Raw genomic sequence first — 24,916 nt, 5'->3', positions numbered from 1 at the left:
TCCGCCCCTTGTTGGCAGCCAGGAATTGGAGGGGGCTGGACAGGGGAAGCTTAGCAATTAGCTCCATCCCCATCCCACCCCTCCCATTGCACACACCCAGAAAGGAGGATAGTCACGCTGCTAAACCCCCTCCCACCTCCCTTTTCTGGCTGCTGTCATTTGCTCTCATAGGAGTCTATGGCAGCAGCCGTATTCCGGCCAGGAAAGATAGTTCCAGGACTATATTTCCTGCCTGACATAAAAGCGCCTAGCACTGTATTGACCGGCTGGGCGCTTTTATGCCGAGGTAATACGCCTGTGTGATCTGATGCATTGCAGTACAATATAGCAGATGGTAGCGTATATCGTCCGGTCATGAAACCGGCGCCTGATATACTCATGTGAATAAAGCCTCAATCAGATTTTCCTTAAATACCTTGAAATTAGCCATCTCCTAAAAGCTTTTTCCCTACAAGAATCAATGTCCCATCTAAACTTAATGCCTGGCTCTCATCTTTTCAGGGCACTTAAGCCCCATTTACATGCAACGATTAATCGACCTTTTGGGTTCTTTTACACGGGTGTTGGCTTTTTTACATTCATCCGCTGGCACCATAAAACGCTTGAACGAGCGCATAAAGGTAACGTTTGTGCACCCGTTCTGACTGCCCTGGCCTGGCACAAATATGCAGAGCTCGGAATGCCACTGGGCATGCGGATACCGTTTAGCTGCTAAGCTGTCTCCCCCCTCACTGGCTCCCTGCAAGGGGAGGAGGCAGAATGGGGTGGGAGCTATTGTGCTAAGCTCCCGCCCCCTCTCCGGCCCTTGTTGGCAGCCAGGAATTGGAGGGGGCTGGACAGGGGAAGCTTAGCAATTAGCTCCATCCCCATCCCACCCCTCCCATTGCACACACCCAGAAAGGAGGATAGTCACGCTGCTAAACCCCCTCCCACCTCCCTTTTCTGGCTGCTGTCATTTGCTCTCATAGGAGTCTATGGCAGCAGCCGTATTCCGGCCAGGAAAGATAGTTCCAGGACTATATTTCCTGCCTGACATAAAAGCGCCTAGCACTGTATTGACCGGCTGGGCGCTTTTATGCCGAGGTAATACGCCTGTGTGATCTGATGCATTGCAGTACAATATAGCAGATGGTAGCGTATATCGTCCGGTCATGAAACCGGCGCCTGATATACTCATGTGAATAAAGCCTCAATCAGATTTTCCTTAAATACCTTGAAATTAGCCATCTCCTAAAAGCTTTTTCCCTACAAGAATCAATGTCCCATCTAAACTTAATGCCTGGCTCTCATCTTTTCAGGGCACTTAAGCCCCATTTACATGCAACGATTAATCGATCGCTCAAAATTTGTTAAAACAAAGGCTTTGAAGCATCAATTGTTGTCTGTAAATGCTACCATTGCACACTTTTCATTTGAGCTCAGACCTTCTGCTATGTTCTGCAACAGTTCCTGGGAGGTTCATTTGCATGGAAATGAAGCTGATAAAGTACTAATAGGCATAAGTGATAAGTGCCAACTAGTACTTTATGCAAAATGATCGCGTAAAACTGTCATTCTCCTTATCTTTTAAATGAATTTTGAGCGATCATCTTTGCATGTAAATGGAGCTTAATAAAGGCCTCTCCACTTGTTATCAGATTCAGAGCCAACTGTTGATAGACCATTTAGAAAGCATCAATAAAAAATGGGAAAATGACCTAAAAATTCAGATTTCATATGACCAATGGAGTGAGGCATATTCCTCAATTACTTCTGTTTCTAAAAGCACAAACCACGTTGATCATTCTAGAATAGTAATGTATAGATGGTACCCAACTCCTCATATTATCAATAAAACGTCTCCTCAGTTTTCTAAATGCTGTTGGAGATTTGGCTCAACTAATGGTACTTTTATGCATTTCTGGTGGGATTGTCCATATATTTCAAACCTCTGGAGTCAGATTTTTCAGCTAATCTCAAACGTTAGTAATATCCAGATTCAAGCCAACCCTGCCTTAGCTTTGCTAAACATAGATGCTGAACAATTCCCTTCCACCCTACGCACCCCTTACTCCATATGTTGATAGCATGTAGAACCAACATTGACCACCATTGGAATAACAACATAATTCCTTCCTAGGTCCCTGAAATTATTTTTGAGGGCCCTCAAAGAGGATTTCAGGGACCTAGGGTCCAAGCTTAGGGCGAGGACCTCCAGGGTAGTTTTCTCGGAAATACTACCTGCACCTAAGGCCACACTAGAAAGGCAGCAGGATCTTAGGGAGGTAAACAAGTGGCTCCGGAGTTGGTGTAAGAAGGAGGGATTTGGGTTCCTGGAGAACTGGGCTGACTTTGCTGTCGGCTACAGGCTCTACCGTAGGGACGGGCTGCATCTTAATGGGGAGGGTGCAGCTGTGCTGGGGGATAAGATGGCTAGAAGGCTGGAGGAGTGTTTAAACTAGGGACTGGGGGGAGGGTAAAATGAGAAATAGTGGGGTAGCCAGTGTAACTAGCGATCCGGGTCCAAGCAAAGGGAATGGGGGTCGAGCAGGAGGGGGGGACGGGGGGTTAGTACAGTTAGAACTGTGAGGTCAGCCATTAGCACATATAGCAACAAAACGATTTTAAAGAACAAAAATAACTATATCAATTTTATGACCACAAATGCACAAAGTCTGATTGGTAAAGTGGGTGAGCTTGAAGCAAGAATGACTGATGAAAGTTATGATATAGTTGGAATAACGGAAACATGACTTGATGATAAATGCAATTGGGCGGTGAATTTACAAGGGTACAATCTTTTCAGAAGAGACCGAATGAACCAGAAAGGGGGAGGGGTATGTCTGTACGTTAAATCGAACTTAAATCCGAGACTACGGGAGGATATAGGGGTAGGAGACGAACAGGTGCAATCTCTGTGGGTAGAAATACAGGGAAGAAAAAATAACAAAATCCTGATAGGGGTCTTCTATAGACCACCAAAAGTAGCAGAAGAAATTGAAAACTTACTATTAAGGCAGATAGAAGAGGTGTCAAAGCGCAACGAAGTAATTATAATGGGGGACTTTAATTATCCAGATATAATAAGGGAAAATGAAACCTGCAAATCTCACAGGGGAGATAAGTTCTTGAGAGTAATTAAAGATAATTACCTGAACCAACTAGTACAGGAACCAACAAGAGGGAGGGCCATTCTGGACCTAGTACTAACTAATAAACCGGACCGAATAAAGGGGGAACAGGTTGAGGGGCACTTGGGGAACAGTGACCACAATATAATCATCTTCCAGCTGTCATTCAATAGGAAGCTTTCTCAGGGAGCGACAAAGAAACTAAACTTTAGTAAAGCAAAATTTGATGAGCTTAGAACTACTATCGGTAACATTAATTGGGACAACATCCTCAAAAATATCAGTACAGAGGACAAATGGGAAAAGTTTAAAAGGATCCTAATCACCTCATGTGAGCAGTTAATTCCCTTTAAAAATAAAAGAATCTCAACTAAAAGGAAACCAATGTGGCTCGACAAGACGGTAAGAGGGGCAATAAATGAAAAAAAGAAAGCGTTCAAACTACTAAACAACAAGGCAGCGAAGAAGCGCTAAAATCGTACAAGGAAAAAAAATAAAATATGCAAAGATAGGATCAAAATTGCCAAGGAGGAGTCAGAAAGACTGATCGCCAAAGAGAGCAAAAACAACCCGAAACTATTTTTCAACTATATTAACAGCAAAAGGATTTGCAGGGAGAGCACTGGCCCTTTAAAAAACAATGCAGGAGAAATCATTGATGACGAAGGGAAAGCAAATCTACTAAATAGTTTCTTTTCAAGCGTATTCACAAACGAAAAGGAAATGCAACACGAGATACAGGGGAATAAAATAAACCCCTCTCAAAATATGTCATACCTAATGAAGGAGGAGGTGCGGAACCGGTTAAAGAAGATTAAAATCGATAAATCGCCAGGCCCAGATGGAATATACCCAAGGGTACTAAGGGAACTAAGTGATGAGATAGCTAGGCCGCTACACCTGATATTTCTAGACACTATCAAGACCGGTGTTGTACCATTGGATTGGCGCATTGCCAACGTGGTTCCAATTTACAATAAGGAGACCAAAAGTGAGCCTGGTAACTATAGGCCGGTAAGTCTCACTTCAGTAACGAGAAAAAATTTCGAGGGGATTCTGAGAGACGCCATTGATGAGCACCTCAAGGAGAACAAGGGAATAACTCCTCACCAGCTTGGATTCATGAAGGGTCGCTCATGTCAGACAAATCTGATCAGTTTCTACGATGAAGTAAGCTGGATCTGGGAGCATCTATTGATCTCGTATATCTGGACTTCTCTAAAGCCTTTGACACCGTGCCATATAATAGGCTAATATAAAAAATGAGACAGCTCGGATTGGGTGAAAACATGTGTAATTGGGTTAAAAATTGGCTCATTGATAGAAAGCAGAGGGTGGTATTAAATGGCTCATACTCTGATTCGGCCACCGTCACTAGCGGGGTGCCATAGGGTTCAGTATTGGGCCCCATTCTGTTCAATATATTTATCAACGGCCTGATAGAGGGGCTGCACAGCAAAATATCAATATTTGCAGATGACACAAAATTATACAATATAATTAATGCAATGGAGGACAATGTGCAGCTACAAACAGACCTAGATAAGCTGGGAGCTTGGGCAGAAAAATGGCAAATGAAGTTCAATGTTGATAAATGTAAGGTTATGCAGATGGGCAGCAAAAATGGATGCTACCAATATACACTTAAGGGGTACTGCTAGGGAAAAGTGATATGGAAAAAGACCTGGGGGTACTAGTGGATTGTAGACTAAACTGGAGCAACCAATGCCAGTCAGCTGCTGCAAAGGCAAATAAAGTTTTGGGATGCATTAAAAGAGGTATAGGGGCAAAGGACGAGAACATTATCCTTCCATTATATAAAGCACTTGTCAGGCCCCATGTGGAATACTGTGTACACTTCTAGTCACTGGTGCTCAGGAAAGATGTTACAGTACTGGAGGGTGTTCAAAGAAGAGCGACTAAGCTAGTACATGGAATGACGGGACTGGAATACCCAGAGAGGCTATCAAAATTGGGACTATTTAGTCTAGAAAAAAGAAGTTTAAGGGGCGACCAAATAACCATGTATAAGTACATGAGGGGACAATACAAGGATCTCTCCCAGGATCTGTTTATACCCAGGACTACGACGGTAACAAGAGGACATCCGCTACGCTTAGAAGAATGCACGTTTCATCACCAACATAGAAAAGGGTTCTTTACTGTTAGAGCAGTTAGACTGTGGAACTCTCTGCCTGAGGACGTAGTGATGGCAAAATCCATAGAGGAATTTAAAAGGGGACTTGATGTCTTTCTGGAGAGGAAGGATATTATAGGCTATAAATCTAAGGTTATTTGTTAATCCGGGTTTACAGGCAGGTAGGAACTATTATGCTGGGTTCACACTTGCCGTATTCCCGTCGGAAATCTCGCAGTTTCGCAGCAAAAACCGCAAGATTTCCGCCGGGAGAACCGCCGCTGAACCGCGGCGGCTTTAAAATGGCCCGGCCGCTTGCTTTTCCGTTGCGGCCGTCTCTCCCATAGAGGAGAGCGCGGCCGTAACATAAACAAAAATCCAAATGTAAACAGACATGCTGCTTCTTTTGAAACCGCGGCTGCGGCGGCCGCAGCCGCGGTTTCAACCAGATTTACCGCAGCGGATTAGCCGTCCCGTGTGGACGAGGTTTCTGAGAAACCTCGTCCCCATGGCTGGCTAATCCCGAGATTAGCGGCCGCGAACGGTTTTGCCGTGGGCGGATCTGCTGCGGCAGAACCACGGCAAATCCACCCTGTGTGAACCTAGCCTTAGGGGTTGATCCAGGGAACAGTGTGATTGCCATTAGGGAGTCGGGAAGGAATTTTTTCCCCAAAAGGGCTAATTGGCTTCTGCTCTTGGGGTTTTTTGCCTTCCTCTGGATCAACAAAACAGGAGGCTAGACAGGCTGGACTAGATGGACATTGTCTTCATTCAGCCTTATGAACTATGTTACTATCTTCGAAATAATTAAATCAGTGAATAAAAACTGTTGGTTTGACAGCATTCAAGGGATCTTAATAAAAAAGATACATTTAGAATAGGTTGGACAGCCCGGCTCCAGAGTTCCTACAGCTTCATGCCCACATTAATTAATCAATTAATCATCGTTGTTCCTCATTTAAGAGCAAGAATGCATAAACCCTAAATTCGCGTTCATTTTTCGTATTAACCTTCTACCCACTTATTTGAATTCATTTGTTTAAATAGTGTTCTGTGTAATTTTTCATATATGGATACCTACGATCTTCTATTTGTTGCTCAATTTGCTTTATCATCATTATTGTTACAGTTGTTAAAAATTTCACTAAAAATCTACTGTGTTAAAACAAAACAATCAAAAAAAAATACTCCCTTCCACCCCACGCCAAAATGTTCCAAATGAGTTTTATGTACATTTCACTTCACTTGGAAAGTTTTAAAAAATCTTCAAAACATTCTATGGTATTTTAAGTAATACCAATGAAAAATGCAACTTGTCACACAATAAACAAGCACTCAGACAGCTGTGGCAATGGGGAAAGAAAAGTTACGATTTTTTTGAAAGTCTGGAGGAAGAATGACTGCCCATTTACAGGGGCTGACAGTTGGTTGGTTTTTACGCGACTCCAAGAGGTGAACAATTTCTTGCTCAGTGCCCTGATGGTGGTCGCGTATACATGGGGCTACTATCGCCCGAAATCGCTCTTTGCAGCGATGATTTGAGTGATAATCGCCCCATGTAAAGGTAACTTTAGGTTGTTTTCATGTAGCATTTCATGTTCAGCGCTGGTTCCACCCCGGTTTTCGTCTTTGGTGCAGAAAGCTGTATAGGGACCGAAACCAGGATGGAGCCAGGACAGAACCATACGGCTCGATATGTGAGGAGGGAAGATCTCTTTGGTCTGTATTTCGCATGGTTTCCATCCCTGTCAGTCTTTATAGCTGGATAGAAAAGCGCTGATGATGATGCTTTTCTATCCAGCTTTAAATGCTGACAGGGAATAAATGTAATTGGAGTTAAGTGGCCCTACTGAGATTCCTACACGGGGCCCCATCTACAAGGAATTAAAGATTTCATAAATGTTACAAATGGAAATGTTTATACGGTTAATTTGTTGTAGAACTAAACAGGAGCTGTAACTTCTATGTGGACCTTGTAGAATTAAAGGGTAGCTGTCACCTTCTATAAGCACCATAAACTAAGTATGATGCTTATAGGACAGGTCCTGCGGAGTCCGGGGATGTAATGTTTATACTTACCAGGCTCCCCAGGAAGTCAATGCTCCATCTATCAGCGTGACTCTTCATTCAGTCCGTGTGCGCACTCCCATAGAGAACAGTGGAGCGCGTGCGACAGCGTGGGAATGGGGAGTATATACATTACATCCCCGAACTCCGCGGGACCCGTCCTATAAGCATGTGTCTTAGTTTATGGTGCTTATAGGAGGGGACAAGTTCTCTTTAAAGAGTTTGTATGAGATGGAAATAATGGATCTGACTGGGCATGAGCTGCGATACCAGATGCTATATACTGACAAGAGTGGCGCTGTTTTAAGATAAAAAGGTCCCTTTTATCCACATCTCACACATCTTTCTTTCTTACTAGTATAAACGAGACGGCACACAGGATATATTTCTAAGGTTGTTTATTTCCAGTATATACTTTTATTATATCACTACTATTATTACACTGTTTTACTATCACTGTTGTTATAATATCACTAGTTTTATCATTCTACTATTATTATTCCATCACTATTATTACTATTATGTTATTGTTATTATAACGCTATTATGTTGTATATGAAGCTATCAGACTACTGCTACAATCATTAGACCATTTCTACCCTATCACTAGTATTATAAGATTACTGTTATTATCAGTGTACCATGTTGTTCTATTACTAATTCTAAGATGTCTATCCCTAACATTGTTGATCCAGAAGAAGGCGAAAAATCCTGGACACATTCAGCCAATTGGTGACCAGGGAAAAATTCCTTCTTGACCCCGGGAAAAGGCGATCGGTCCTAGAACCCCAGATCAAAGCCTTTAAAAGAATTTACGTTTTTCTGTTATAATATTTAACCTACAACTATTACATTGTTTATACAGAAGGTAATTATTTTTTTATAATGACTAGTATTACACTATTATTACGCTTGCTTCTACTATTAATACTATACTATGAGTGATATTACACTAACCCTAACGCTATAGTTATTGATCCAGAAGAAGGCGAAAAAACCCTGGACACATTCGGCCAATTGGTGACCAGGGAAAAATTCCTTCTTGACCCCGAGAAAAAGCGATCAGTCCTAGAACCCCGGATCAATATATTATAAATACTATTATATTATCATTTTAAGAGTCTTATTACTATTGTTCCTAATTACTAACATTACACTATTATTACCTGCATGCTAATATCATTACTCCTCAATATTATTATATTATAAACCATAAACTACTATTATATTATTTTACAGCATTATTACTATTGTTTCTTATTACTATTACACTGTTATACTATCTATACTAATATTATTACTATTACATTGTTTATACAGAAGATAAGCATTTTTTATAATTATTACGTTTCCTGAAACCATTAGTACTTCCCTATTAGTAATATTACACTAACCCTAATGCTACAATTATTGATCCAGAAGAAGGCGAAAAAACCCTGGACACATTCAGCCAATTGGTGACCAGGGAAAAATTCCTTCTTGACCCCGGGAAAAGGCGATCGGTCCTAGAACCCTGGATCAAATCCCTTCTACTATTATTGCTGATATCTTTATTATTCTACTATTAATTTATTTATTTTACTACAATTACTATTATAAAGATTATTATATTATTTTTACTATTGCTGATGTTACTGCAATAGTTCAGAGGTGGAGGGTGCTTCGCAGGATCGTCCACATGATGTTCTTCTTGCCCCACATGCGGGGGCTGCCGTGGCGGATGGAGCGCTGCCTGATCCTGCTTCTTCTTCTCAGTGACCGGTCCTGAATCTCTCTCAGTGGGTCAGATGGAACATCACTGCTGGATTCCTGGTCCTCTTCTTCCTCATCCTCAGGATCTTCTTCCTCTCGTTCCTCCTCATTCTCAATGTTCTCCTCTTTTTCTTCCTCTCTTCCCTCCTCCTTCATCTCTTCTTCCTCATCTTTTTTCTTCTCCTCTTCTTCCTCATCTTCATCCTCAAGCCCTTCACACAGCATGCGAGCGATGGCTGCTCTTGCTCGCAGTGCCAACTCTGCCTTTGTTGGTCTTGGTCTGATGACTTCTTTAATAGTTGGCCGATATTGTCTCTGGGCTTCCGGGTTTGTTGGCATGAGGCGCTTAAAATAGAGTGGATTAGTAAATTGTGTGCTCAGGTGACTACATATATACATGTCCATGATAGCTGGCACGTTTACTCACCTCCTTCTTGAAGAGAGGGGACGGCAGGAGTTGCATACATTTTGTCACCAGTTGGAACTCCTCCGCCGACGTGACGCTAGTATAAGCTGAAGAGAGAGAACAAGCAGATAATGAGCTCAATCATGTAGAGGAAGAGGCACAAAACTGACAGATATATGTAACCTGCTCGCTGCTCAGAGTCTGACGGATAAAGGTCAGTTAGCAGCCATCTGTTCTCTCTATCTCCACCCTGTACTACATGGTCACCAGTTTCAATATCCAAACCCGCTGCAATTACATATCCCCAGGACAATATGTTTTGGAGAAGCGGTTGTCCAGATGGGCCATCTCCTGCAGTCTGAGCCCACCACTAAGATCAAGTTGACAATTACTGGGTGCCTTGTGTCCTCACTGCATCCGTCAGATATAAATGTGCCAAACTTATCCATCAGGATCCACTCAACCAACAAAGACCAAAAAAGCCTCCCTTCAGCCTCTGTCGGGGCAGTGTATCGCAGTACCATTTTTGAGGCATGGAATAGCATATTAGATAACACAATTCAATATACACACATATACAGAAAAATATATCTGTATGTTTTATTAAATTGGAAGCCTATAAGCAACATATCCCAGTGTATTCCTACACATTGGAAGGTATACCAGCAGGATACTTGACTATATATACAATCTAATGTGCAAACCCCTAAACATGGCTACACAACAAGACATAAAACCGAAAAAGAAAAACACCTACCACACCATAATATAAAACAATATCTTTATTGTAATAAAACATTTATAAATAAAAATACATAACCAATGCAAGGGGGCGCCGCAGACGAAGGCAGATGTTGGGCCAAAACATATGTCGTGTACCCTAGAGCCCTCTTGCATGGGTTATTTCGCCCCCTGCCTACCCGTTATCCCAGCCCAGGGAATGCTATCCCTGACAACAGATGAGGAAGACAATGAAGAGTCCTACCTGATCCAAATCCGAAGCTGCTGGGCTCTGTAGTCCACATTGTCTCTGATAATCTGCATCACATCCAAAGCACAAAGAAAAAAGTGGTGAGAAAAGTTCTCTTAAAAGTCTTTCAATACATTATTACTGAGCTATGCTGCATATATAGAGTACTCATATACACACAGAGCTATGCTGCATATACAGAGTACTCATATATACACAGTGCTATGCTGCATATACAGAGTACTCATATCCACAGAGCTATGCTGCATATACAGAGTACTCATATACACAGAGAGCTATGCTGCATATACAGAGTATTCATATACACAGAGAGCTATGCCGCATATACAGAGTACTCATATATACACAGAGAGCTATGCCGCATTTACAGAGTACCCATATCCACAGAGCTATGCTGTATATACAGAGTACTCATATCCACAGAGCTATGCTGCATATACAGAGTACTCATATCCACAGAGCTATGCTGCATATACAGAGTACTCATATCCAAAGAGCTATGCTGCATATACAGAGTACTCATATACACACAGAGCTATGCTGCACATACAGAGTACTCATATACACAGAGCTATGCTGCACATACAGAGTACTCATATACACAGAGCTATGCTGTATATACAGAGTACTCATATATACACAGAGCTTTGCTGCATATACAGAATGCTCATATACACACAGAGCTATGCTGCATATACAGAGTACTCATATCCACAGAGAGCTATGCTGCATATACAGAGTACCCATATCCACAGAGAGCTATGCTGCATATACAGAGTACTCATATATACACAGAGCTATGCTGCATATACAGAGTACTCATATATACACAGAGCTATGCTGCATATACAGTACTCATATACACAAAGCTATGCTGCATATACAGTACATATACACACAGAGCTTTGCTGCATATACAGTACTCATACACAGAGCTATGCTGCATATACAGAGTACTCATATACACACAGAGCTATGCTGCACATACAGAGTACTCATATCCACAGAGCTATGCTGCATATACAGAGTACTCATATACACACAGAGCTATGCTGCATATACAGTACTCATACACAGAGCTATGCTGCATATACAGTACTCATATATACACAGAGCTATGCTGCATATACAGAGTACATATATACACAGAGCTATGCTGTATATACAGAGTACTCATATACACACAGAGCTATGCTGCATATACAGAGTACTCATATACACAGAGCTATGCTGTATATACAGTACTTATTTCAGTTTTTCAGGACATTATTTGGTACATTAACCGGTAACATTAACAACTATAACTCGTCCCACAAGAAAAAAAAAGGGACAAAAAAAATATATGACCGTTGCGACTCTTAGAAGGCGGAGACCTAAAACATGAAAATGAAGAGGCACATAATGTCTGTGTCCTCAAGGGGTTAAAGATGGGTTCCTGCTCTGTAAGGGTGCGTTCACAAGAGCGTATATCGGCTCGGTTTTCACGCCGAGCCGATATACGTCCTCCTCATCTGCAGGGGGGGAAGCCTGGAAGAGCCAGAAGCAGGAACGAAGGCTCCAGCCCCCTCTCTGCCTCCTCTGCAGTATTTTCAATGAGAGGAGGCGGAACGGGGTGGGGCTAAGGTCCGCGAATTCTCCCCGCCTCTCTTCATTGCAAATAGTGCAGAGGGGTAGAGAGGGGGCGGGAGCTCAGTTCCTGCTCCTGGGCTCTTCCAGCCTCCCCCCCTGCACATGAGGACAACATATATCGGCTCGGCGTGAAAACCGAGCCGATATACGTTCGTGTGAATGCACCCTAAGACTGAGTGACCCTGTATTACATGACGCCCAGTTATTTACATGAGCACCATGTAGTGCTACACTAATCCTGCTGGGGGCAGTCACCTGGTGATAGCTGCAAGATCCATGTAATCAACTGATCACCAGCAGGTCTGCGCTATGAAAGGAGGGAACCCTGTGAATGGCACTAGGGGGTGTTATCCTCATATAATCAGATCATGTTAGTATACAGGACCCCCACTGTTGTCGGAGTAGGAGAGCTGCTCAATGCCAATTGATTAAAGGAGATCCTTGAGCTTCCCCAGAAGTTTTTTGAAAGTGACTACAACCCCCTAAGCATAACACATCTAAAATATGGGACCCCAGAAAATAAGCCGTGTATAGAGATAAATATATGTTCATTACATAACCGCCCCGGCTCCACCCACAAGTACTTTAGGTTACATTACAGGGAAATAATACAACGGAGCCAGCAGGAAATTTCTAGAACTCTGAATTAAAGGGGTTGTGCCAAGTTACTAAGTGCCCCCTGTCCACGGGATCCACAGGGTAACTTTATGATCAGCGGGGGTCTGACTGCTGGGAAACCCACCGATCCCAAGAACACAGTTCTGGTCAGTCCCTGAGTGAATGGAGCAATCGGACCCCCACTGATAATTTGGGATAACTTTATAACTTGGCACAACCCCTTAGAACAGTGTTTCCCAACTCCAGTCCCCAAGGCACCCCAACAGGTCATGTTTTCAGGATATCCTATAGTGAGAACACCTGTTGGAATGTCTGAGGCACTGATAATAATCATATCATCTGTGCAATACTGAGGAAATCCAGAAAACATGACCTGTTGGGGGGCTTGAGGACCAAAGTTGGGAAACACTGTCTTAATATATAGAAGAGACATCATTCCATTACCTGAGATCACGCAGAAACGTGCGGGTGTCCGTCGTCACTCACTGCTGAGCTCTAACAGACTGAGCACAAGTGACAGTTGGAAGACTTTCAAACACCAATCCTGCGATCCTATTGGTCAGTCACTGATGCTGTCGCCATGGTGACAGATGTAGCTGCAGGTTCACTATATGGATATCCTTATATCATGGTGTGAGATGTGACGCCGTAGAGCTGAAGTGACGCCATTATTCTGCTTTTAGCCACATTCACACAACATTTAGGAACATTACTTTATCTTTCAGTTTTATTAATTTTTTCCTCCCTAAGTTATAGAAAATGCTTTATCTGCAGTGTTTCTACTCCAAAAGGGAATGTTTTATCTTTGTGCTCCTTACACTGAGGCCACATTTAACCCCTTCAGTGGCCGGTTTCTTACCACCCTATCAGACCCACCAGGGCAGGTGTTTTAAATGGGCCAATCATTTAATTTCAACAATTTTTCGCGTTCCCAGAGCCATAACTTTCATTTTTCCATTGGCACGGCCATATGAGGGCTTGATTTTGCGGGACAAGTTGTACTTTTTGATGTCATCATTTTTGGGTATATATAATGTATTGTATAATTTTTGTAAAAAAAACTTGTAGGGAGATTTGGGGGGGAAAAAAAAGAAATTCTGCCGTTTGTCTTATGGACTTCATTTTTCCGGCGTTCAGCGTGCAGAATAAATAATGTGATAACCTTATTCTCTGAGTCACACGATTCCGGCGATACCAGGTTTATTCTTTTTTTTTATGTACATTTAAAACATTTTTTTTTCTCTTAAAGGTTTCCTTTTGTGTCTCCACATTCCAAGAGCCGTATTCATGTTATTTCCCATTGCCAGAGCTTTAGAAGGCCGTGTTTTTTGCAGGATGAATTCTAGTCTTCATTTATCTAATTTTTGGGAACATATAAAATTTTGATCGTTTTTTATTTCATTTTTTCTAGGGCCAAGATAAACAAAATCTAATTATGGCATGTTTTTATTTTTATTTTTCACTGCATTCTCAGAGCAGTATATACAATATATGTAAGTAATTCTACAGGCCAGTACGATTATGCCAATACCAAATTGTAATAGTCTTTTTGTTTCTTGCTACTTTTTCACACTTTAAAAAAGATTGAATGGCTGTGATTGGTTAACCAATCAGAATTAGCTTGTTGGAGGTGGGGCATTCAAGCCCTGCATCCAGAAAGCAATGCTCTGTCGGCGGGGAGGAGGACGCTACAGCCTGCAACAGAGCCGCAGACCATCGCGAGGACCGAAACGCTGGAGACAGGTGAGTATTAGACCCCCGTGAACCGCAGCTTGCGAGTTTTTTGACTTGCAAGCGGGCTCGTAACCAGAGTTTTTGATCTTAAATCGGAGCAAGAATTTGGGAGAGAGCCTGCTTGCAAATCAAAAAACTAGCAAGCTATGTACAAGGGTACCATCACCGAGAAGACCCAGAGTTCAGGGTTAAACCCCCCCAAATCTAAGGCATCCCTATTTATTGACATTTGAGGTAATGGTAGACGAGGAGCTCTTGAAGCTGTCAAAAGAAGAGAAATTTAAACATCAGAATTTAACCGCAAGGGAGAAGAAAGCCCTTGAATCCATCTAAACCGATGCAACTATCGTGATTAGGCTGTTACATGTGCGGCTGGGATCTGTGGTACTATGTACTCCTAGCAGCACAGTCAGGTGGTTGAGGGTTAATTGAGCTGGCTGGGTGTGGTACTTCCTGCTAGCCAATCTCCTGGTTCTGTGCTCCCATATAACCCAGCTCCTGTCAGTCTCTGGCTGGGTCCCCTAGGGCAGGGGTCCCCAACTCCAGTCCTCAGGGACCACCAACAGGTCATGTTTTCAGGATATCCCATGGTAAGAACACCTGTATCAATGTCTGAGGCACTGATGATAATTACATCACTTGTGCAATACTGAGGAAATCCTGAAAACATGGCCTGTTGGCGGTCCCTGAGGACTGGAACTGGGGAACACTGCCCTAGGGTGAGCACTCATGTTGGTTCTGTGTCCTGTAACTTGTTATCAGTCATGGTCGGTCCTGTTCCCACTTGGATCTGTATTTGCAAGTAAGTCTTATTGTGTGGCTCTGCTTCCCCAAGATTGTCTGGAAACCTGTCGTCCTAGTCTGCAGTACATGCAGCTCCCTTTTTCTTCCCCCTGTTCAGGTGCAGCCTCCAGAAATCTTATGTCTTACTCCGGGTGTCAGTTGGTGTAACTGGACACTCCCTTATGTCAGCCATAGGCCCGCGCCCAGGGTAATGGCTCCAAATTGGCATTAGAACACAGTGCGGCCGGTGGTGCTGCAGCTGAACCCCAGGGGTGTAACACCTTACAGGGCCTGAAAACTGAAAGCATTGTCGGAAGGGAGCTGAAGACAGCTCAGCTGTCAGAGGTGGTACAACAGTGAACGGGAGCCTCCATGCCCAACCGTATCACATCTTCTATGAAAGCTGGAGCAACAGGGCACTAGAGAGTCCATGCCAGCCCGTATCACATCTTGCATCCAAGCAAAAGGTGGCCCTGCTTAGCACTAGAGCATCCATGCCCCCTGGTATCAAATCTTGTATCCAAGCTAAAGGCGGTGAAACAGGCTACTAGAGCCACCTTCCCCTTCTCCCACCCCCGTATCACATCTTATATGAAAGCTGGAGTGTCCCAACAGGGCACTAGAGATTCCATGCCTGGTTACCTGCAGAACTAATTCACTGACCCCTCCCTGCAGTATCCTCACGGCAATAAGACTCAGGATTGAGTCATGAGGCGGGTCTCCCCGACAGCCCCCGTCCGCCGGGACATAGGCGGACTTCCTCTGACAACACCGATCCGCCGAGACACAGGCGGCCTCTCCCAGAAAACACCCGCCGCCAGGATAGAGGCGACCTCTCCCTGAGAACTCCCGTCCGCCGGAACAGAGGTGACCTCCCCTTTACAACCCCCGTCCGCTGGGACAGAGGCGACCTCCCCCTGACCAACACCCATCCCACGGGACAGAGGCGACCTCCCCCTGACAAACACCCGTCCTCCGGGACAGAGGCGACCTCCCCCTGACAAACACCCGTCCCACGGGACAGAGGCAGTCTCCCACTGACAACCCCCGTCCGCCGGGACACAGGCGGCCTCCCTCTGACAACCCCCATCCGCCGAGACACAGGCGGCCTCTTTCAGACAACACCCACAGCCAGGACAGAGGCAACCTCCCCCTGACAAACACCCGTCCCACGGGACAGAGGCGACCTCCCCCTGACAAACACCCGTCCCACGGGACAGAGGCGACCGCCCCCTGACAAATACCCGTCCCACGGGAGGAGGTGACCTCCCCCTGACAACACCCATCTGCCGGGACAGAGGCGCATGCCCACTGACAACCACTGTCTCCCGGGACACAGTCGGCCTTCTCCCTGACAGAGGCGACCGAACCCTGACAACCGTCGCTCGCGGGAACACGGGCAGCCTACCCCCAGACAACCCCCCTCCGAGGGGACAGAGGTGGCCTTTCCCTGACAACCCCATCCGTCAGAACATAGATAGCCTCCTCCCGACAACCCACCTGCCCCGGGACAGAGTTGGCTTTCCCCTGACAACCCACCTCCCCTGGGACAGAGTTGGCTTCCCCCTGACAACCCACCTCCCCTGGGACAGAGTCGGCTTCCACCTGACAAACCACCTCCCTCTAGATGTAGGCGGCCTACACCCGACAACGCCCGTCTCACAGGATAGAGGCGGCCACCCCCTCAACAACCCACTTCCGTCAGGACAGAGGCCGACCTCTCCCCGACAACCCCTGTTCCTCAGGACAGAGGCAGTCTCCCACTGACAACCCCCGTCCGCCGGGACACAGGCAGCCTCTCTCAGACAACACCCGCCGCTGCGACAGAGGCGACCTCTCCCTGACAACACCCGTCCGCTGGGACAGAGGCAACTCCTCCCTGACAAACACCCGTCGGCTGGGACAGAGGTAACCCCTCCCTGACAAACACACGTCCCACGGGACAGAGGCGACCTCCCCCTGACAACACCCATCCGCCGGGACAGAGGCGCATACCCACTGACAACCACCATCTCCCGGGACACACTCGGCCTTCTCCCTGACAGAGGCGACCCAACCCTGACAACCGCCGCTCGCGTGAACACAGGCAGCCTACCCCCAGACAACCCCCCTCCCCTGGGACAAAGTCGCCTTCCCCCTGACAAACCACCTCCCCCTAGATGTAGGCGGCCTACCCCTGACAAGCCCCGTCCGCCGGACCAGAGTCGGCCTCTCACTGACAATCCTTGTCCGCTGGGACAGAACCGGCTTTTCACTGACAACCTCCATCTGCCGGGACAGATGCAGCCTCCCCCTGACAATCCCCGTCCGCTGGAACAGAGGTGGCCTCCACCTGACAACCCCCGTCCATTGGGACAGAGGCGAACCTCCCCATGACAACCCCTGTCCGCCGGGACAGAGACAGTCTCCCCACGACGACCCCATCTGCCAGAACAGAGGTGACATCCGCCTGACAACCCCTATCCCTCCGGGACACAGGGGCCCCACTGATAAACCCTGTCCAGGGGGACACAGTCGGCCTCTCCCCGACAACCCCCCGACCACCGTGACAGAGGCGACCTCCCCTTGATAATGCCCAGACAATGTCCGTCCGCCGGGATGCAGGCGGCCTCCCCCTGACAACCCCCATCCTCAGGGACAGAGGCGCCCCTTCCACCCCCCACAACACACCTCCCGCAGGACACAGGCAGCCATTCCCTGGCAACCCCTCCATCCGCCGTGACAGAGGCGACCTCCCCCTGACAACTCCCGCTCGCCAGTACACAGGCAGCCTCCCCCCGACAATCCAGGTCCGCCGGGACAGAGCATGACCTCCCTCTGACAACCACTGTTAGCCGGGACAGAGGCACTAGCCCCATTGTCAGTCACCGTCCGCCGAGACACAGGCGGCCTTGTCCCTGACAACCCCCGTCCTCCAGGACAGAGGCGACCTCCCCCTGACCAACAACCGTTCCACGGGACAGGGGCGACCTCCCCCTGACAAACACCCGTCCCACGGGACAGAGGCGACCTCCCCCTGACAACACTCATCCACCGGGACAGAGGCGCATGTTCACTGACAACCACTGTCTCCCGGGACACAGTCGGCCTTCTCCCTGACAGAGGCGACCGAACCCTGACAACTGCTGCTCGCGGGAACACAGGCAGCCAACCCCCAGACAAGCCCCTCCGAGGGGACAGAGGTGGCCTTTCCCTGACAACCCCATCCGTCAGAACACACACAGCCTCCTCCCGACAACCCACCTGCCTCGGGACAGAGTTGGCTTCACCCTGACAACCCACCTCCCCTGGGACAGAGTCGGCTTCCACCTGACAAATCACCTCTCTCTAGATGTAGGCGGCCTACCCCCGACAACCCCCGTCTGATAGGAGAGAGGCGGCGTGTCCCCGACAGCCCCCGCCCGCCCGGACAGAGGCGGCCACCCCCCCCCCCCAACAACCCACTTCCGTCAGGACAGAGGCCGACCTCTCCCCGACAACCCGTTCCCCAGGACAGAGGCAGTCTCCCACTGACAACCCCCGTCCGCCAGGACACAGGCGGCCTCTTTCAGACAACACCCGCCGCCAGGACAGAGGCAACCTCCCCCTTACAAACACCCGTCCTATGGGACAGAGGCGACCTCCCCCTGACAACACCCTTGCGCCGGAACAGAGGCGCATGCCCACTGACAAACCACCTCCCCCGAGATGTAGGGGGCCTTCCCCTGACAACTACCTGTCCGCCGGGACAGAGGCGGCCTACCCCTGACAATTCCGTCCGCCGGGCCAGAGTCGGCCTCTCACTGACAATCCTTGTCCGCTGGGACAGAACCGGCTTTTCACTGACAACCTCCGTCTGCCGGGACAGATGCAGCCTCCCCCTGACAATCCCCGTCCACTGGGACAGAGGTGGCCTCCACCCGACAACCCCCGTCCATTGGGACAGAGGCGAACCTCCCCATGACAACCCCTGTCCGCCGGGACAGAGACAGTCTCCCCACGACAACCCCGTCTGCCAGGACAGAGGCGACATCCACCTGACAACCCCTGTCCCACCGGGACACAGTCGGCCTCTCCCTGACAACCCCCCGACCACCGTGACAGAGGCGACCTCCCCTTGATAATGCCCAGACAATGTCCGTCCGCTGGGACGCAGGCGGCCTCCCCCTGACAACTCCCATCCCCAGAGATAGAGATGCCCCTTCCACCCCCCACAACCCACCTCCCGCAGGACATAGGCGGACATTTCCTGGCAACCCCTCCGTCTGCCGTGACAGAGGCGACCTCCCCCTGACAACTCCAGCTCGCCAGTACACAGGCAGCCTCCCCCCGACAATCCAGGTCTGCCGGGACAGAGCATGACCTCCCTCTGACAACCACTGTTCGCCGGGACAGAGGCACTAGCCCCTTTGACAGTCACCGTCCGCCGAGACACAGGCGGCCTGTCCCTGACATCCCCCATCCTACAGGACAGAGGCGGCCTCCCCCTGACAAACACTGTCCACCCGGACAGAGGCAGTCTCCCCCCGACAACCCCCGACCAATAGGACAGATGCCGACCTCCCTTTGACAACCATTGTCCGCCGGGACACAGGTGGCCTCCCCCTGACCATCCCGTCCCCTAAAAAACAGGCGGCCTCCCTCAGACAACCCCTGTCCCCCAGAACACAGCCGGCCTCCCCCTGACAACCCCTGTCCTGCAGGACACAGGTGGCCTCCCCCTGACAACCCCTGTCCTGCAGGACACAGGTGGCCTCCCCCTGACAACACCCATCCCCTGGGACAGAGGCACATGTCCCCTGACAATCCCCATCCGTGGAGACACAGGCAGCCTCCCCCTGACAACAATCCACCTCCCGCATCACACAGATGGCCTCCCCGACAAGCCCCGTCCTACAGGATACAGGCATCCCCCCCCCCTTTACGACACCCCCTGTCCACTGGGACACAGGCGGCCTCCCTCTGGCAACCCCGGTCCGCCAGCAGAGTGGCGGGCTCCCCCTGACAACCCCCGTCCGACGGAACAGAGGTGGCCTTCCCCGACAACCCCACTCCCCCGGGACAGAGGCGGCCTCCCCCTGACCACCCACCTCGCCAAGGACATAATCAGTTTCCCCCTGACAGCCCACCTCCCACAAGAAACAGGCCTTCTCCCTGACAACCCTCCTCCCCCGAGACAGAGTCGGCTCTCCCCTGATAGCCCACCTCTCGGGGATGTAAGTGGCCTTCCCCTGACAACCCCACTCCCCCGGGACACAGGCGGCCTCCTCCCTGACAGCCCTGTCCACCGGGACACAGGTGGCCTCTCCCTGACGACAACCACCATCCGCCAGGACACAGACGGCCTCTCCCTGACAACCACCATCCGCCAGGACTAAGGCGGCCTCTCCCTGACAACCACTATCCGCCGGGACACAGACGGCCTCTCCCTAACAACCATTATCCGCCGGGACACAGGCGGCCTCTCCCTGACAACCCCATCCGCGGGGACACAGGCGGCCTCTCCCTGACAACCACCATCCGCGGGGACACAGGCGGCCTCTCCCTGACAACACCATCCGTCGGGACGCAGGCGGCCTTTCCCTGACAACCACCATCCGCCGGGACGCAGGCGGCCTCTCCCTGACAACCACCATCCGCCGGGACGCAGGCGGCCTCTCCCTGACAACCCCATCTGTAGGAAGATAACACATTCAAGAGCCCAAAGCAAATTGTAGGAAGGGGCCCGAACCGAGAGCCCGTGTGACTCTATTCTGCTGGGAGTACACCGTGCAGCTGCCGCACCCAGCCAAACCACGGCCACAGCAAATCCAATATATGTGAATATATCCTTAGGATGGCAATACACAGTGCAGCTGCCGCACCCAGCCAGACCATGGCCACAGCACATCCACTACATGTGAATATATCCTTAGGATGGCAATACACAGTGCATCTGCCGCACCCAGCCAAACCACAGCCACAGCAAATCCACTACATGTGAATATATCCTTAGGGTGGGAGTACACAGTGCACCTGCCGCACCCAACCAAACCACGGCCACAGCACATCCACTACATGTGAATATATCCTTAGGGTGGGAGTACACCGTGCAGCTGCCGCACCCAGCCAAACCACGGCCACAGCAAATCCACTACATGTGAATATATCCTTAGGGTGGGAGTACACAGTGCAGCTGCCGCACCCAGCCAAACCACGGCCACAGCACATCCACTACATGTGAATATATCCTTAGGGTGGGAGTACACCGTGCAGCTGCCGCACCCAGCCAAACCACGGCCACAGCAAATCCACTACATGTGAATATATCCTTAGGGTGGGAGTACACAGTGCAGCTGTCGCACCCAGCCAAACCACAGCCACAGCAAATCCACTACATGTGAATATATCCTTAGGGTGGGAGTACACAGTGCAGCTGCCGCACCCAGCCAAACCACGGCCACAGCACATCCACTACATGTGAATATATACTTAGGGTGGGAGTACACCGTGCAGCTGCCGCACCCAGCCAAACCACGGCCACAGCAAATCCACTACATGTGAATATATCCTTAGGATGGGAGTACACAGTGCAGCTGCCACACCCAGCCAAACCACGGCCACAGCAAATCACTGGTAAAATTGTGCAGCCACACGGGTTATGGCGCCCCTCCCTCAGTATTTGCTGGGGACACACTGTATAAGAACATGTGACAAATAATAAGACAAGGGGAACGGGGGCATTTTTATAGATACAAATATCAGGATGCAATTACACATGAAATACGATAGGCAGAGAATAAAGTATTAGAAGGTAATGGGGATAAAAAACAAACGAAAAACGTAAATCAACATATATTAAGTTTTCAAGGGAAGAGGGAGCTGCCCCTCCCTGTACGGCCGGATGTAAAGTCTGACATTGATAGTCCTCCTTTATCAAACAGAATTGGTTTTGCGGGGTACTTCCCGCAACAGGGCGTAAACTTACGTCCTGGGGATAGCGCGGGATCACATATGATCCCGCGCTATTCCGCAGCGGGAGCCAGCTGTCAGTCACAGCCGGCGTCCCGCTGCAACAGCGGGGGGCATCGGAGATGCGCCCCCCGCTGTTAACCCCTTCCCTGCCGCGATCTAAGTAGATCGTGGCAGGGAAAGAGTTCACAGAGGAAGCGCGCTCCCTCTGTGTCTTCGGCTGGCTTTCGCGATGTTATTGCGAGAGCCCGGCCTGTCGCCATGGTAACAGGACGCCAGACACTGGCGTCCTGTGTTACCAGTGCCTGAGATCGCTGTATAAGCTATAAGGCATGGCAGAGCAGTAACTCTGCCATGTCTTATCGTAGCGATCATCAGGGCTGAGGTCAAAGTCCCTCAGAGTGACAGAAAAAGTGTAAAAAAAAAAGAAAGATTAAAAAAATGAATTAAAAAATGAATTAAAAAAATGTAAAAAAAAAGTTAAAAACCCATTTTTTATGCTTTTTCTCAGATTAGCATAAAAAAGATAAAAAAAAAATAAACACCCACAGATTTGGTATTGTCGTATCCGTAACGAGGCGTACAATAAGTTGCACATGCTTTTGACTGTGCACGGTAAAAAGCGTTTAAAAAAACCCAAAAAAACTGAGGCAAAATGCTAATTTTTAGCATTTTGCCACACTAAAAACGCTATTAAAGTGATTAAAAGAGCCGTATGTACCCCAAAATGGTACCAATAAAAACTACAGCTCGTCTCGCAAAAAATAAGCCCTCATAGAGCTCCGTACATCAAAAAATAAAAAAGTTACAGGACTTTGAATGCAGCGATTTAGCAAAAAAATAAATAAAAAGATTTCTAAAAAGAGGGGTTTTATTGCAGAAAAGTGGAAAAACCTAAAAAAAAGGTAAGAATTTTGGTATCTTTGTAACCGTACCGACCCGCAGAAAAAATGAAATGTCTCATTTATGCCGCATGATTACAGCTGTAAAAAAAATAAAAAATCTATGGCAGAATTGATGCGTTTTTTCTCCCTATCATAAAAAAAAATAATAATGTTTTACAATATAATTAATGTACCCAAAAATGACGCCGATAAAAGCTACAGTTCGCCACTCAAAAAACAAGCCCTTACACGACCGCGTCGACGGAAAAATAAAAAAGTTATGGTTTTTGATAAATGGAGAAAAAAATCCGCCAAAAATTGTTGCGTCCTTAAGCCCAAAATAGGCCATGTCATGAAGGGGTTAAACACACACATTAACAATATTGATGATAATGGTAGAATCAGTATAAAATCTGCCCAGAAGGGCTGCAGCCGACCTCCAGGGATTATAGATAAAGCAAAGACCCCATAAAATCCATCATCAGGCTAAAATCACGCTTCTTCGAGGGAGATGATGACGACTTACCATCTAGAAGCGCTGGCAGCGTTTGGACATGTGACCTGGTAACAGAGAAGAGGGGCACTGAGGCTCCCCACAGCGCTAGTCCGGAATATAAGCACTCAGTCCTCGCTGTTCCTTATCTCTCTCCTCCCCTGCCCTAATCTAGCAACTGAACATCACACCACCCTCACCTGTGACAAAGTAACATTAAGCTGTACAAATGCTATATAGAGGACGTGCTTTTTATGTGGATGTTTTTAAAAAAAAGATTTTAATTAGAGATGAGCGAGCGTACTCGTCCGAGCTTGATACTCGTTCGAGTATTAGGGTGTTCGAGATGCTCGTTACTCGAGACGAACACCACGCGATGTTCGAGTTACTTTCACTTTCATCTCTGAGACATTTGCGCGCTTTTCTGGCCAATAGAAAGACATGGAAGGCATTACAACTTCCTCCCCTATACCACCCCCTGTAGTGAGTGGCTGGGGAGATCAGGTGTCACCCGAGTATTTAAATCTGCCCCGCCCGCAGCTCGCCACAGGTGCATTCTGACATAGATCAGGGAAAGTGCTGCTGATGCTGCTGCTGCTGCTTAGATAGCAGCAAAACGTGCTAGTGAAGATGCTGAGGACTGGGGGGGGGAGGAGTCAAGAAGAGAGGAAGCGACCAGGGGTAGGGGACGGGTTAACAGAGTGAGAGGAAGAAGAAGGAAGAGGAGGATCAGTTTGGACCGGGGAGAAGAAGAGTGAAGATGGACCCAGAAGAGCTGAAGAATGGAGGAGCTCATGCAAAAGATCAGGGACGTGGTGGCCAGCCAGGGCACTAGCTGGCTCGTGAAGATGGCTGAAGACCTTTCTGGGACGACAGCTGGGAAGCCGGGGCAGGTAGCAGCCAGCCAGTTTTGCCCAGCAGTGAAGAGCCCCGCGGAAGCCCGACCCGGAGCAGAAACCTGCCAGCGCGACTGAGCCCCAGCCCGGTGGCGATGAGAGGCGGACGTACCCGCAGCCCAAAGACGGAACGACCTGTAGGGAGCAGCGCCGCGCGGTCACAGCGCGGTAGGGAGGAAGCGGAGCCAGCAGGACGCACGTGTGTCGGTGTGACAGAGGTAGCTGGGAGGACGGCACCAACCTGTGGATGTGCGGCGGGGTCCAGGTCGGGTAAGTCCAGCGCGGGGGGAGGTATCCCCGTGGCTGACGGCAGAGCGAGGAGCGAGGTCCCAGAGCGCTCCCCACGTGGAGTGGCAGGCGTGCGTAGGGATACGCGCACAGGAAGTAGATCCGGCCGCGGATCTGCAGCGACCGTGAGGAGAGAGATGCCAGAAAGTGCATCTCCCTCATCGCGCGCCGATAGCAGCGGGGGGGAAAGCAGGCGGG

The 24,916-nt window shown here is 48.4% G+C and overlaps 2 protein-coding genes across 3 annotated transcripts in view; both read right to left on the bottom strand.

Moving 5' to 3' along the window:
- LOC136576366 (uncharacterized) overlaps positions 1-24,916 on the bottom strand; it is a 202,035-nt gene that overhangs the window by 78,563 nt on the left and 98,556 nt on the right. The window lies entirely within an intron of this gene.
- LOC136576368 (uncharacterized) lies at positions 7,770-23,644 on the bottom strand. 2 transcript variants are annotated; one of them, XM_066575599.1, is made up of 4 exons: positions 23,568-23,644; positions 10,458-10,510; positions 9,494-9,579; positions 7,770-9,411 (listed from the first exon to the last, which is right to left on the bottom strand). In XM_066575599.1, exons 2-4 carry the CDS (start codon positions 10,495-10,497, stop codon positions 8,959-8,961), a joined length of 579 nt encoding a protein of 192 aa, XP_066431696.1. In that variant the 5' UTR covers positions 10,498-10,510; positions 23,568-23,644; the 3' UTR covers positions 7,770-8,958. The 2 variants fall into 2 exon arrangements, with proteins under 2 accessions (XP_066431696.1, XP_066431697.1); XM_066575600.1 differs by lacking the exon at positions 23,568-23,644 and adding an exon at positions 13,155-13,424.

This window comes from Eleutherodactylus coqui, chromosome 8 (genome assembly GCF_035609145.1).
Source record: "Eleutherodactylus coqui strain aEleCoq1 chromosome 8, aEleCoq1.hap1, whole genome shotgun sequence".
NCBI lineage: Eukaryota > Metazoa > Chordata > Amphibia > Anura > Eleutherodactylidae > Eleutherodactylus > Eleutherodactylus coqui.
This window is presented reverse-complemented; position numbering and strand designations above follow the sequence as displayed.